Genomic DNA, 15,958 nt, shown 5'->3' with positions numbered 1-15,958 from the left:
ATGAGCCTGAAGCAAGAAATCGAAGGTGTGATGTTCAATGGTGTTAGTGGGTATGCTCCACAGGTAGGATGTGAGCGGGAGGAGAAGGAGAAATTCTGGTTGGACCTTGATGAAGTGATGCAGAGCATCCCTAGAAGTGAGAGAGTTGTCATTGGTGCAGACTTCAATGGACATGGTGGTGCAGGAAACAGACGATGAGGAGGTCATGGGCAGGTTTGCTATCCAGGAGAGGAACGCAGAAGGACAGATGGCGGTTGACTTTGCAAAAAGGATGGAAATTGCTGTAGTGAACACTTTCTTTCAGAAGAGGTAGGAACATAGGGTGACCTATAAGAGTGGAAGTAGGAGCACACATGCAGACTACATCTTGTGTAGACGGTGTAATCTGAAGGAGATCAGTGACTGCAAAGTAGTGGTAGGTGAGAGTGTAGCCAGACAGCATAGGATGGTGGTGTGTAGGATGACCCTGGTGGTGAAGAAGATGAAGAGGGCAAAGGCAGAGCAGAGGACCAAATGGTGGAAGCTGAAAAAGGAAGAGTGTTGTATGACTTTCAGGAAAGAGTTGAGACAGGCTTTGGATGGTCAGGAGGTGCAGGAATGGATCCAGAGAAAGAGGTTAGCTAAGAAGATGTGGGATACTGAGAGGACTGAAGAGAGTAGACAGGAGTACAGGGAGATGCAGCGTAAGGTGAAAGTAGAGGTGGCAAAGGCCAAACAAGGGGCTTACGATGACTTGTATGCTAGGTTGGACAGTAAGGAGGGAGGGACTGACCTGTATATGTTGGCAAGGCAGAGAGACAGAGATGGGAAGGACGTGCAGCAGGTTAGGGTGATAAAGGATAAGGATGGAAGTGTGTTGACAGGTGCCAATAGTGTGATGAGAAGATGGAAAGAGTACTTTGAAGAGTTGATGAATGAGGAAAATGAGAGAGAACGAAGAGTAGAAGAGGTGACTGTTGTGGACCAGGAAGTAGCAAAGATTAGTAAGGATGAAGTGAGGAGGGCATTGAAGAGGATGAAGAGTGGAAAGGCACTTGGTCCTGATGATATACCTGTGGAGGTATGGAAGTGTCTCGGAGAGGTAGCAGTAGAGTTTCTGACTGGGTTGTTCAACAAGATCTTAGATAGTGAGAAGATGCCCAAGGAATGGAGGAGAAGTGTGCTGGTGCCCATCTTTAAGAACAAGGGAGATGTGCAGAGTTGTGGCAACTACAGAGGAATAAAGCTGCTGAGCCACACGATGAAGCTATGGGAAAGAGTAGTTGAAGCTAGACTAAGGGCAGAGGTGAACATCTGTGAGCAGCAGTATGGTTTCATGCCAAGAAAGAGTACAACAGATACAATATTTGCTTTGAGGATGTTGATAGAGAAGTACAGAGAAGGTCAGAAGGAGCTGCACCGTGTCTTTGTAGATCTGGAGAAAGCTTATGACAGGGTGCCCAGAGAGGAACTGTGGTTTTGTATGAGGAAGTCTGGAGTGGCAGAGAAGTATGTTAGAGTGGTGCAGGACATGTATGAGGACTGTAAGACAGTGGTGAGGTGTGCTGTAGGTGTGACAGAGGAGTTCAAGATGGAGGTGGGACTACATCAGGGATCAGCTCTGAGCCCCTTCTTGTTTGCTGTGGTGATGGACAGGATGACAGATGAGGTTAGACAGGAGTCTCCATGGACTATGATGTTTGCAGATGACATTGTGAGCTGTAGTGAGAGCAGGGAACAGGTGGAGGAGAAGCTAGAGGCATGGAGGTTTGACCTGGAAAGGAGAGGAATGAAGGTTACCCGCAGCAAGACGGAGTATCTGTGTGTGAATGAGAGGGACCCAAGTGGAAGAGTGAGGTTACAGGGAGAAGAGATCAAGAAGGTTGAGGATTTTAAGTACTTAGGGTCAACAGTCCAGAGCAATGGAGAGTGTGGAAAAGAGGTGAAGAAGCGTGTACAGGCAGGCTGGAACGGCTGGAGAAAAGTGTCAGGTGTGATGTGTGATAGAAGAGTTTCAGCTAAAATGAAAGGAAAGGTTTACAAAACTGTGGTGAGACCAGCCATGTTGTTTGGTCTGGAGACAGTGTCCCTGAGGAAAAGACAGGAGGCAGAGCTGGAGGTAGCAGAACTGAAGATGCTGAGGTTCTCTCTGGGAGTGAGCAGGATGGATAGGATCAGGAATGAGTACATCAGAGGGACAGCACATGTTAGAGGCTTTGGAGATAAAGTCAGAGAGGCCAGACTGAGATGGTTCGGACATGTCCAGAGGAGAGAGAGTGAATATATTGGTAGAAGGATGCTGAGTTTCCCACTGCCAGGCAGGAGGCCTAGAGGAAAACCAAAGAGGAGGTTTATGGATGTGGTTAAAGAGGACATGAAGGTAGTTGGTGTGAGAGAAGAGGATGCAGAAGACAGGGTTAGATGGAGGCAATTGATTCGCTGTGGCGACCCCTGAAGGGAAAAGCCAAAAGGAAAAGAAGAAGACTTTTGATATCTAAACAGTAAAAAAAAAAAAAAAAAATCAACCCGAGGACAGCCACTATGTAAGAAATTATTTAACTTCAGCTGATAAACTGTGACTGTGTGACAGCTCACCTGTCTGAAAGTGAAGAAAAGTTCAGAGTGCAAGCTGCTGTTGGATCCTGATCGATCCTGTCTCAGTGTTGGGGATAATTTATAATTCTGAGTAATTAATGAAGTCATTGCTGTTGTGCAGAAATGCATGCATGTCTAATAGGGGTTTTAAGGACTTTGGGGAGTTTAAAAACACTGATTAATCAGCAAGCTAGCTTCAAATAAAATTTTGAACAATTAAAACTCAGCTCAAGTCCTTCACATTTCTATTTAGAAATGGCCTTTGAGTATTGTGGAAGCTATTCACAAAATATTAACTACACAGATTGTGTAAGTGTAAAGAAAACACACTTTTGCCTTGAAACGTGCTTTGTTACTAAATCATTTGATAAACATCACCATAATAAGTTATGGTGAATAGAATTCAGCATAAAAAGGTAAATACTGAATCTTTCGGTTCTCTTCAGCAATGGCAATTAGAGCTGAATTATTTCCAATGATGAGAAATCAAATCCCTTTCTGGCTTTGAAAAAGTCAGTAAAAATAAACACAAGCTTTTACAGCAGTGTCTCGGTCGTTTTTTGTTAGATATGTCTGTACCTTGAACATCTGTTTGACCTTCTGTCTGGGCAGGTTGACGTTGAGTTTGTGCAGGAGCTGTAACACTTCACTGATGCTGAGACTGCCATCGCCATTCTTATCAGCCTCAGTGAAAGTCTGCTTCAGCCATGTGATGACACACGGGTTAAGGAAAGTCAGAATGGAGATTCAGGACATTTATTTTTATTAAAGCTGCTGTCACTGTCGATAGTTTGTATGTAGAACATCAGTGTCAATGAAACAGTTAAATTGAGGCAATTCTACTTTTCAGTTTTAAATTACTAAATTTTGTAAAACATCCAGTTGGACCATAAAATGACCAGTGCAAGTTGGAGGCAAGATCTTCCCCACAGGACTGTTTAAGTGAAGGATATTGGTCACGGGTGCGCTGCCTCTTGGCCAGGCTGTCTTCATCACTGATGCCAGCCATTAGGTACTTGAGGCCTGTGATCCAGGTTCGTGCATCCTCTCCGGTCCCAGACACCAGGTCTAGGGACTCCATGTGTTCTCCATAGTACAGGCTGAAGCAACAGTTGGGGTCAAAGCTACCCTCTGCATAGCGCTGGAAGATCTCAGACTGCTTGCCCTCACACACCTCCCGGATGGAGTCAATGGAAACTGTTGGAGGAAACAGTAGATCAGCAAGGCAGTGGTCGAAAGCAACAAAGTACATATACTAGTAAAATTTTGATCTACTTTGACATTACATCATAACTTTGACCTGAAATATTTTTATACTGTGCTATATATGTTGCACTGCTATCAGTGAAACTACCCAGTAGTGTGAAATAATTAAATTCAGCAGCACCAAGATCGGCTACAATAGAGAAACAGTTCAAGTAGACAAAAATTTAGAAACTGCAAAAATTAAGCATGACTTCTATGCGTGCGAAGGTAGTGGAGCTTCTTTATCTTATGTAAAAAAAAAAATCTCAATACTTGAGGATAAAATAAAGACTCAAAACTATGATCGGTCCCCACCACTGCTACCAAGATTTGGAATATTTCATGCGCTGCTGAGGATGATGAAAATGTCAGCTGTCCAGGCCTCAAAGAAATGATTCTGGCATTTGCTCTTGTGCTTTCACCAGGTCAAAATATTCCCATGCGTGCCTTTTGCTTTGTTCTGCAGTTTACAAATAAATTCATTGCTGTTTTGTGTCCAATATTTTGTGCGACTTTCATTTTCAATATTGATGTCTAGATGCTTAGTGTTAGCACTTTTTTTAGCACTAGTGTAAAATTTACTTCAGATTTGACCGGCTTCATGAACCTGCTATGTGTTCATGGATGTTGCACAATGATCATGATTCCTGTTTTTGCTCTTACTATTATCACTGACATTATACTTAAAAGTACTTTTTTGTTATTTTCACAACAACCAATTTCACAGAGCTTAAATAAAATCAAATCATGCCTAGTTGTTTGGTGTTTGATACGTCTCAACAACATGCCAAGCTGAATGCATTTCATGTCTGGATGTATCTGAATTTTTAGAAACTTTTTTGTGGCAGTGAAATTATGTACCTGATTTTTTTTTGTTGTCTAATCTCAACATTTAAAAAATTCACATCATGTACAATTTTTGCAAATGTACTTTATCAAAGCACTACATCTATGTTGTAAATGAAACTCAATGTGCCATTGGAGTGCAACTTAACTGGCTGGATGTTGGTTTGATTTCAGACAGCACCCACTGCTTTTTCTTAGATATCTATATAATCAACATAACTTCAAAGTGGGAATTCAAGATTAGTGTCGTTATTTCAGTTTCCTGACCAAATGTAAAATATGGCCACAATCTCCTCTTTTGTTCCTGATAAATGGAATGAAATTACAATCAGGAAAGAGTGTTTTACAGAACATATGATGTTAAAGTGATGTTGAGGGTTGACCTTTGCATATAAAACATCATCAATTCATCGTGATGTTCTATTTGACATTTGTGTGAAATTTAAGCAGAATCCTACAATTGTGGCCAAAACCATTTTTGTGAGGTTACAGGGCACATTTGTGCTAAATTTAAGGAAACGTTTCCTCGAGATGCTCCTGACACATCACATTCACAAGAATGGGATGGGTGAAGGGAGAACTCCAAAACATGTTACGATCAGGTACAGCTGTTGCTGCTACACAGGCATAAAAAATCCTGTGCTAGATATTTAAAGGCTTTTATATTACAAAACGTAGTGAGAATGATGTGCTTCCATACATCTTAATTGAATTTGTTGGCATCACACCAAGCACGCTCATATTTTTACACTAATTTACACTGTACTAAAAGATATCAGCTAAAATGCTAGAAATGTTTGCAAAGATTTTGTCATCTAGTAAACAATACAATTCATAACAAATGTCCAGTTTTCATCAACCAAATTTTAACGAGATAAGGAGGAACTATCAGATTGTATCGTTTGCTACAAAAAATGTTGGCTGGTTAAAATTTTTGGGTCACAAAAGGCCACACAGGTCTCCCAGTCAGTGTGGGAGCAGACCAAAAGCCTGCACTGCTTCCTGTCTCAGTGGGTGCTCTGTGACGAGCCTTTAAAGGCTGATGGCACAGAACACCATACAGCGAGCCGAGGAATATGCTGGAAGCAAAGGCTACAGTTCTTAGTCTATTTCATGACGCAAAGTGATTGAGATCTGCCAAGGTTTCAAATGAGGGATGCAGGTATAAACACAGCATGAGGCTGTCAGAACTGTGACATGCCTGACTAACTTATCTACAAGAGTCAAGAGAACACGACAATTCACTTTCTTGAATTTCTAGAAGTGTAATCAGGTATGTTCAGTCCATCGTGTTTGTATTTTGAGAGGGTGAAGATAAATGAAGCCATGGTTTGAGATTTGTATCCACTTTGATGTGTGAAAGTATCTTACAGTGCCTTCACAAAAAGTTTGGATCCTAGCATTTGTTACTGTTTAACTAATGAAACCACTAAATAAATAAGATTTAGGATAAATTTTATGATTAAGCTTTCAGTGTCTTTAAAGAGACCAACATCACCACCCAAAAAAACAGAGCTGTAGTTCTGATCTCCTGGTGAACTGTGTGTGTGTGTGTGTCATTTTCATTTAGTGGCACGTGTGTGAAAGACACTGTTTGGGCAGATTAAAGCTGATAAATAATTAAGTTGACTTAAGAAGCTTATTAAATCCAGAGCTACAGAGGAGGGAGAACAACAGGAAACTGAGCCTCTAAGCCCCCATGAGAGATTCCGCCACCCAGCTAATGCTCTGAAGTCTGTCTACTCCTTTTACTCTAAAACACTGAAGAAATTAGTTTTGTTTGCTTATAGTACAAATGCTAATTTCTAAGGGAATAGAAGAATTAAACCTTGTAGACCTAAAAGAATCATAAGCAGATAAACAAAGCACCTAGGAGTCTAACACAAAAGGGTAATGATGGCAAAGTCTGAGATCACGTCAAAACTCTTTATTTTAACATAAACCAAGATATACGCAGACAGAGAACTTAGAAACTTTTGTTAGAAACTTCTTGTGTTTAAAAATACCAGAGGTCCTGACATATAAAAACAAAAGTGATATTTCCGATTCCGCTCTGCTTTTAGGTCAGCTATGAAATGAGATTAGTGCTAGTGTCCGTGCTATCTTCTTTATATGAAAGATTAGATTTTCTCTGAGTTGTATCCTTCCACTGAAACAGAGTTCAGCTGACACTTAAGTGGATTTAATCAACTCACAAGAGCCTTGTTCAACTAAATCAACCTGCAGCCATTAGTCACCTGTTAAAAATATGGCTGTGACTCCACAGTCACTCCTGATCTGACAAAGTTCTTTGGAATATTGTCAGATTATGCTGGGATAACATAAGTCCACACAGCTCAAAGGCAGAAGGAAAGGCAAACTAACACTGAGATGTTTTGAAAATCATGTTTTCATAATCTTTAGAACATCTCTGTTTTCAGAGATACTACTTTTCACTGAAATTCTTAAGCTGATACCATTTTTGTAATGAAATATTTTTTTAATCAATTTTAAACCTAAAACACAACAGAAGTATCTTCACTAATCATTAAAATCCCATGTTTAAGTATCTGACCATATCTGAAATCACCACTCCTGACTTTGCACTGAATGAACTGCTATTATGCTAGACACACCAGAAATTATATATCACAACTAGGGATGGTTCGATCCCAAGAATGCAAGACGTGGTACCAATATATGTCTAGTGCTTTATACATAAGTACTATACTTAATTATACTAAACATTTTGTAAATAAATCATTTATTATTGTTATTTTATTGGACCAGTTAACAATAGAAAAGAATAGAAATTACTTATCCCACACCTGGGAGACTGCCCTCCTTGGCAGTCACGGCTGCTAAATTACTTTGCACACCTTCAACAAGTGTGGAGAGTGAGAGGCTCTTCAGCACAGCCTTCAACATTATTGATGAAAAAAGGAGCAGACTGACAGCTGAGAAGGGTGAAATGTTCATCTTTCTCAAGAAAGATCTGTCCCTCATGTAGCAAGACAAGGCAGCTTAAGTATTTTCAGTTCAACATCAGGCAGCTAGCATGTTTTATTGTTTTCAGTGAACATAATGTGAGTATTGGATTAGTGTTCATTCTAATATTTAGTTTCATGAGTGTTTTACATACAGTACAACATCAGCGGCTGCATGCAAAAAAAGAAAGACACTTGATTGCACTATCACTGTTTACCCTTGTTTTTCTGTTTTTTGTTTTGGTGCAGCAAATCAGGTGTATAGCCTAGATTTTTATTGTTTTGATTGTGTGCCTTGAGAAGCCATGTGTAACTTACTGAGTACTACCTACATTTTTCTACTGGAGATGCTATTATTTTATGTTAATTCATAAAATTATTTATTGCAGCCTTGCAATGCCATTGAGGTATAATGTGACTTTTCTGTTTATACACTGGGATTATTTAGTTTAATTTAAATATGTGCACCAAGTTGCAGTTCTATTTCAAACATTTGAATGGTGCAGCTGGGTCTGTTGTGTTTACAAACGCTGTTAAAAGCGATGCGAGCTTTAAGTTTTAATAAAGCCACAGCAGTTACACATAACTTCTTGTCACGTTTTCCTTCTTTCTTTAGGGGACCAGAAGAGTTGTTGCACAATGAACGTGGTGTTTTTAGATGTCAGTATCAAGCAAATTACATCCATGTATTATTAACAACTTTTAGAATGACAAAAAGAATCATATCGGTATCTGATCAGTATCGACCGATCCTCAAGGCTGCAGTATCAATATCGGTATCGGATGTGAAAAAGTGGTATCGAGCCATCCCTAATCACAACCTCTGTTGGCCTACAAAGCCATTTTCTCCACTAAACCACTGTGCTAAAAACAAAGAAAGTACCTGTCTTAGTTTTATCATGGATTTTCTAACCTAGTTATGTTATTTTACAGAAAAAAGCATTTTGTGGTTGCTTCAATGTCTCAACATACGGGACTAAAATTAAAATGAATAATTACTGATGAGGCCCTGAAGTAGAAGAGGTGGTAACACTACTGAGAGTTTGAACTAATGCTGAAATAACCAGTTGTTTGTCCCTTGCATTTCCAGACATAGTGATGGAATATTTGAACAATATCTTTATAAAGACTAACTGAAATGGAAAATTGGTTGGACTGGAGTCTTAAGCTTACAAATAATAGTAACAAATACTAGTTTGTTAAGTTCAAATAAATGCAATTCACTTGTCATAATAAGTGTAGTTGCTCATTAATTATTTACAATAAACTGTGGCTGTACCATTGTTTTGAAAGATGGAAATGTCAAAAACCTACTAGGTAGAGCCTTTTGGAAGGATGACATGTGGTCATGGCTGTTCACATTCAATGAGTCCTGTCTTTCACATAAAATATGGCAGAAATGGCTTTCCATACCACATTAAACTACGAGAGCACTACAGATTTTTAATGCTTTTCTCTTATGACTTTAGGAAGAAGACACTCACTTTTAGCCTTTTCATTCTTGCGCGAGGGCCTCCAGCGGATGCAGGATTTGTGTTCGTCCAAATAGAAGAACCGTACCAGTCCCTTGGAGCCTCCACGGAGCTTCACCATCTGGGTCCCCATCTGCATGGAGCTCATGCATTTCTCCACTGAAGGCAAGAAAACAAGCCAGACAGAAAAACAAAGGTTGGAAAGTTATCAAAAGGGAAACTGTTGGGAGTGTGCACTGCAACTGAAAGAGTGTGTGTGACAGAGAGATGTGCATATGCTACATGCTTTCACTCAAGAGATGTATGTGTACATTTGTGCAATTCCACAAAATTCCATCTGGGCTCTCATGCAAAACATGGTTATTTACTGATACAATCGCATGAACACTTAGCATCGCAAAACACACTAGATGTGCCTGTCACTGCCAACAGGGATTTGCTTTTCTCATGGGAGGAAAATAGAGTCAGGACAGAGGACAGTAAGAAGCAATTTTGCCACAAAACGCCCTTTAACGAGATCTCTACTTCACAATGTAAAGTATGACAGAACAACAATACAACCAGGACCTCTTTTGAGATGTGAGGATTCACACTGTGAGCTGAATGTAACAGAAATCCTTCCAGGAATAAAACATTACAAAGAGGTCTGGCATTAGTGACCACTGCCAAACTACTGAATGATAATATTGAAAATACAGATGGGTCTATATGTGTCCTTGCCACGGTTTGGGGGAGAATTTGACCGCTCCTCCAGTGCAAGCTAATGTTGTGGTAATCAAGCTGAGCCTGGCTAGAGTGGGCAGTCACATGCCCCTAGGCTGCAGTTACACCCAATGTGGCCATATTGTCAATCAGGAAGTGTCTGCTGCATCCTATCAAACTATTTCCCCGTAGCATGCAGGAAATTAGGCCACCTCAGCATGCACTCTCATTTTAGGTTAGCAGATTGAGTACATACATGACATTCAGCATACCTGCTGTGTGAGTGAAGCTGCACATCATGTATTTTAAGGTAGTTCAAAAAAAAAAAAAGGAAGACAAGTTTATCTGAAAATACTCTCTACGCAGCTTTAAAACTGTACACTGTCAGTGTGCATGAAGAATGATTACTTCGATGACTTCTCAACAATATTGCTCACATGATAATTTCACCTATTATGCTAATTTATATAGCACTAATTCCATCAGTACAACGAGCAAACCATGCCATCATCACTACTGTGCTGCTCTCAGTTACTTTTAAACACAAATACTGTTTTCATGCAGTAACAATTTGCAACCACTGCTTTGATTATTTTCTTTTTTCAGTTGCTGATCATTGTATTCAATGAAGCTCAAGACTTTTCATACTAAATTCCAGCTAAGAAAGGCTAGGGATTAGGGGTACACTCACAGTACACTCATTTAAATTCGACACATTTGTAATAAGTTTACTGTACTAAGCTAAAGTGGTAGAAAATACAATAAAAATAGCAGGAGGTGGTGGATGATGATTTGAGCTTCCATCTCACCTGAATGCATCAAACATCCAAAATGTCTGCTGTATAAGTAAGCACAGCAAACCGGCAGTGATGGATTGCTCTAATTGAGAATTGATTTGTCCTGGCTGTGGTCTTGCTGCAAAAGGCCCACCCCGAGGGTATTGTTAATGTAGTTCAGTCCTGTTCTCCTAACCTCTGCTATTGAATTCCTGCTCAGAACAATATCAGCAAATTGTCCAACTTCACAACAACACTGCAACTGTTGTGTCTGCCTTTACAATAGTTAGGGCAGACATTGCAATTGCAATACCAACACCAGACTTGATAATTAAAATGTGCCATGTATGCAGCTCTCAAAAGGTTCAAGCTATAACAGGCTAATCGCAGCACCTTCTGAAGCTCAGTCTGGACTAACATGTACAAAAGGCATCACTACAAAACGACTACACACACTCCATGGAAGTTTTAATTGCAGAGCAAGGCAAGGATATTTGTAGAGCAAATTTCAAAAGTGCATATTATGAAATAAGCCAAATAGCTTAAATCATCCAATGATAAATGATCTACATTTATACAGCACCTCTCTATCTTAGTGGTACTCAAAGCATTTTACAATGTTTCCCATTCACCATATAATCCACACATTCACACAACAATGACAACAGAGCTGTCACGCAAGGGGCCTGCCTGCCTTTGGGAGCAACTTGGGGTTCAGTGTCTTGTACAAGGACACTTTGACACACCCACCCACAGGAGTCCTTAATATTAATGAAAAATGCACATATAAACAAATTCTCCATATGTAAAGAATGCAAGTGCATAATAGGAAAGGAGAAGTGCTCAAGGTGCAGTCTACCTCAGTTAAAACAGCAAGTTTTTAGCCTGAGTTTAAAATTAGTCAAGGTTGGGCAGGTTTTACTCAAGTTTGTTTTTAGCTCTGGAACTAAAACCTGCTTGTCAACTGTAAGTCTGGACTATATCAGTTAAACTGAAAGAATCATAACACAGAATCAGATGCTTTTTGGTCCTAACAGCTTGAAATCCAGTGCAGAGACTTGACAACTGAGTCTTTTTCACTCTTGCTGTTTTAAAATGAATAACATGGAGACCTTACTATTGTGTTGGCACAGCTATTCTAATTTTGCTTTAAGTATAATTTATACCTGGGTTTTTAAATCTTTAGTAACACAGTAAAGTTGCTTAAATGCAAATTCAGAACTGCTTGAAGGTAATATCTAGGAACATTACTTGTGCAAGTTTTATGGAAACTTGACCAAGAGGTGCATTTAGACATGAAGGTGACACACTAAGTTGTATATACACATGCCAAAAATAAATTTAAAAAGTACCCTTCTCACACCCCTCATCGGGTAGTCTTTTTTTTTCTTCAAGCTCACGTGCTCTATCAGAGATCTGGGAGTTTGAGGGTTCTGTGCAGTATCTTCGATGTTCCTAGGACTCCAGTCTTCTGTACAGGGATATGTTCTTCTCATTTTTGTGTCTATAAACACAGTGTCTGGTTGGTTAGCCACCACCATCTTGTCAGCATAGACCTAGAAGTCCCACAGGACACATCCCACTACTACGTGCTGGACTGTCTCAGGAGCATCTCTATGCAGCCTGCATAGTGTGTCTTGCCTGGTGTGGCAGATTACTGCCTCTGTGGATCTTGTGCAGAGTCTCTGTTCTTGTGCAGCCATGATAAGTGCTTCTGTGCGGTCGTTCAGTCCAGGTCTTTCTAGCCACTGGTGCAATTTCCTGATATCAGCCCCTTCATCTGGCAAAGGCTCCCATTTGCCTGTGGTATCCCAAGGTATTAGTAACTTTCCTGAACATCTGCAATGTTGCCTTCTGATAGTTCAACCCTATCAGTTCTTGTCCTTTTTCCTCTCTTTGATACTATCCTGCTACATTTGTCTCGCCTGTGTGTGAAACACTTTCTTGGATGTCTGCCATAGTGATTGTCATTGGTTCCTGTTATGGGACATTGCTGTGGTCAGCTCTTAGGTCCACTAGCCACTGAGGACCAGTGTTATGTGATTCTTCATTCGTCCATATGCTCTTCCAGTACGTTTCAGGCTCTGTTTGGATCTATGTACACTTTGGATTCTTGGTGGAGAACACCCTGTAAATTCTGCAGCATGTGGTACTTCCCAGGAAGCCCTTTCTTCTTCACATCTTTCTTGTACCTAATCTCTGATTGTGCAGAGGATGGATGTACCTCCCCTCTGACCTGCCATCCTGGCTTCTCCTTGCTGTAGCATCGTTGTTGTACCTCATCAATCTCTAGTTGTGAGACCAGTTCCTGTTACGGATTTTGGAATACTTGTCTACAAGCAGTTTCATGGTTAAGCTCGAACTCCGCTTTCAAAGCGTCTGGTCAAAGATTAACTGAATGTACTTTTTAATAGCCATCACAATCTGCTATCCAACATCTACATCCGCAGACATACATCCAGAGAGCACCCAAGAGCCGGAAAGCCCCACTGTCAGTTGCTAATGTCTATTTACTGACATTAAAAGGGAAACGGCCATGATATTAAATCCTCTAGTCTAAATGAAATAAGTTGAGAAGCAAACACCAGTCTAGTTATGAGCCTCTTTTTTGCTGTAATGATGCATGAATGTTTGCTTTCACCACTGTAACAAGAGGGTAAATCTAATCAAACCGCAACCAAAGAGAGTTGTTTCAACATGGAACACACTCTGCTTTGTGGTTGCCTTGAACACAATTAACTCACGGATCAGCGGGCAGCAAAGGAGGCCACGCTCTGCTCACACTCCCCCTGCCAGTCAGCTAAAAGGAGAATGTGTTTGCTCATGTGATATAGCTGGCTGTGCGTGGGAAACCCCCTGGGAAGTTAACCTAATCTTTGAAATATCCTCCTACTGTACTTCACAAAGGAGCACTCACTAAGAAGTATCACGGCTCTTGGGCTTAACCCAAGGGCTGAGTAAAGCCTGTCAGGGGAAGCTGTAGGAGTCCAAACTGTACTTTGGTGGTCAAACGCTGCAGTTCACTGCTACTATTAACCAATGAAATTAGCAACCAATATGCTTTTAAAAAATCTCTACTGCTGTATGTTACATGACAATGCCAGAATGATAACCGAGAGAAATTTTACATGCAGAACAAAAAGCCCAGACCAGCAACCACTCAGGTGTAAGTGGTGGAAGAAATGCATTTGACCCATTTCTGCCCGCTGGAAAGGGTAGTCACAGCCTATGGAAGACTGACTGAGCCTGGATAATAAAGGCTGTTGTAATCAATTAACCATCAGTCCAGTGGCTTGGGACTTCGTTCACAGTTACAGCAGAGGTCATAGAAGCTGGTACACCCCCCCTCTGTTTTGTCTATAGAACAATCAAAAGGTACAGAAAACTGACTATTGATAACGAGTTCCAGATCCTCCAAATCCATTGTCGCCTTTGCAAAGAAAATTACATGAAACATTGAACAACAAGTAAGAACCTCCATGACTGTTCTGACTTTGCTCATAAAATTACTTGCACTTTATTTTTATTTACAATTAGGCCATTATAGTCATGTTAAACATAATTTAATCTCCTCTATCCTGAACTGATAAGCACTTTGCAATTGGGCTGCAACAGCAAGCAAAATTCAAAGTTCAGTATGCATCTCAGTTGTGATGTCAAAGTTTGAAACAGTTGGTCAGTGAAACCAAAAGGAATGCAAGGATTAACATTTTTGTTCAAATTTCAGAAACATTTAAGGTGTCTAATTTGCCAGAATTTTTCAGTATATAACAGCATTACAATGTTGCAAACTATCAACTGTTCAGAGTTGTTCAGTCTGAAGTATAAAATAGAATAAAGAAAAATATCCATTAAATTATTAGGATAAGAGCAATATATTTAAATCAACTTAAGTGAACCTTTAGAGTCAATTGTACAGTTTCAACTTTAAAGATACACAAAGTCACAGTCAGACACAGCCATCTTGTTTGAATAGTCTTCAGTGAATTGTCACAGGACAAAGCTAGTGGTGGTTTGGTGTTTATGTTCAGTGTGAAACTTCTCATAATGGCTGGTCAGTTGATGGGTATAATGGGAGCAGAACAGTCACAGATTCTGGCTTCAGGAGGGCCAATAAAAATGAGCAGTGTCATTAAGATTTATATTTGGATCTTGCAAGACCCAACTAAAAGCTCACAAGAGGGAGCCGTTTTAACTTTGCCGTGGATCAAAAGTGCTGGTCCTGAGATTTACTGCAGCAGTAAGTATGAAGTCAGCAAATGCATTTGGAAAGATCAAAGCAGATTCGTAGAACAGAAACACAAAGCATGGCAAGTCTGATGTGAGTAAATTTCCCATTTGTTAATAACTAAAACAAAAGAAAATTGGACAACAAATGTGCAAAGTGTTGACCTATAACGTGTGCTAATCCACCGCTCCAGGGATGACACAGCACCTGCTCTGATCTTCCTAGTCACAGTAAGCTCTCCTTCAAAGACAAAGCACTTCTTCCTGTACGCATTAAACAAGGCACTATTGAAAATTGGGGAATACTGTCCCCTGTCCCAATCTCAAAGTTTCTGAAATCCCAGTGTCAAAAATTGGGTTGAAGGAATTTTTTTTAAACTAATTGGCATCAGCACAAAAAAGTAGCTTGAACTAGACGACGTGTTACACTCCAAGTTTTCATTAATTAATCACCGAGTAGCTTTCTGACATTTAAAAACAGAATGACATATTGAGGAGATAAGGGTTTACAGGTGCATCCGCTAAAATGGAGGGCATGGACACTATAGGCAGCCATAGCCTTGCATCATAACAGCTGTTTGGTACTGCTGAAAAATTTTGCCAAAATCCTTTAAGTGCTTGTCAAAGGAAACACTTCCATGTTGTCTTTAAACGCTGTTTTTTAATCAGGAAATAAAGGTAACTTAAGCGTTAAAAAAAAACAACATGGTGTAATTAATTAGGGGTGGCTGTGGCTCAGGTGGTAGAGTGGGTCGTCCAATGATTGAAGGGTCGGCAGTTCGATTCCCGCTGTTGTGTCCTTGGGCAAGACACTTCACCCACCTTGCCTACAGTGCTGCTCTCACACTGGTGTATGAATGCGTGTGAATGTTGCTGGTGGTCGGAGGGGCCGTAGGCGCGGATTGGCAGCCACGCTTCCGTGGCTACAAACGTAGTTTACCACCACCAGAGTGAGAATGTGTGAGTGAATGAATAATGGATCCATTGTGAAGCGCTTTTAATGCCTAGAAAAGCGCTATATAAATCTAATCCATTATTATTATTAACAGAAACTGACAGCATTTCTATGAATTGATGGCAAAACCAATAGCAAAAGAAACTGCTATCCTGTTACAAATTCACAAATCTGAGCAAATTCTAATGATCTCCT

General features: G+C 40.2%; 1 protein-coding gene across 1 annotated transcript in view; it reads right to left on the bottom strand.

Moving 5' to 3' along the window:
- The window catches only part of plch2a (phospholipase C, eta 2a), a 204,280-nt gene that overhangs the window by 59,739 nt on the left and 128,583 nt on the right, over window positions 1-15,958 (bottom strand). The window contains exons 2-4 of the mRNA XM_051949439.1: window positions 9,116-9,262; window positions 3,528-3,771; window positions 3,154-3,283 (exon numbers count right to left, since the gene is read on the bottom strand). Coding sequence (XP_051805399.1) covers window positions 3,154-3,283; window positions 3,528-3,771; window positions 9,116-9,262 — 521 coding nt within the window. The remainder of the gene's footprint in view (window positions 1-3,153; window positions 3,284-3,527; window positions 3,772-9,115; window positions 9,263-15,958) is intronic.

This window comes from Acanthochromis polyacanthus, chromosome 6 (assembly GCF_021347895.1).
Source record: "Acanthochromis polyacanthus isolate Apoly-LR-REF ecotype Palm Island chromosome 6, KAUST_Apoly_ChrSc, whole genome shotgun sequence".
In the NCBI taxonomy this organism is placed as follows: domain Eukaryota; kingdom Metazoa; phylum Chordata; class Actinopteri; family Pomacentridae; genus Acanthochromis; species Acanthochromis polyacanthus.
The sequence above is the reverse complement of the archived record's forward strand: the minus strand, read 5'-3'. Positions and strand labels throughout refer to the sequence as shown.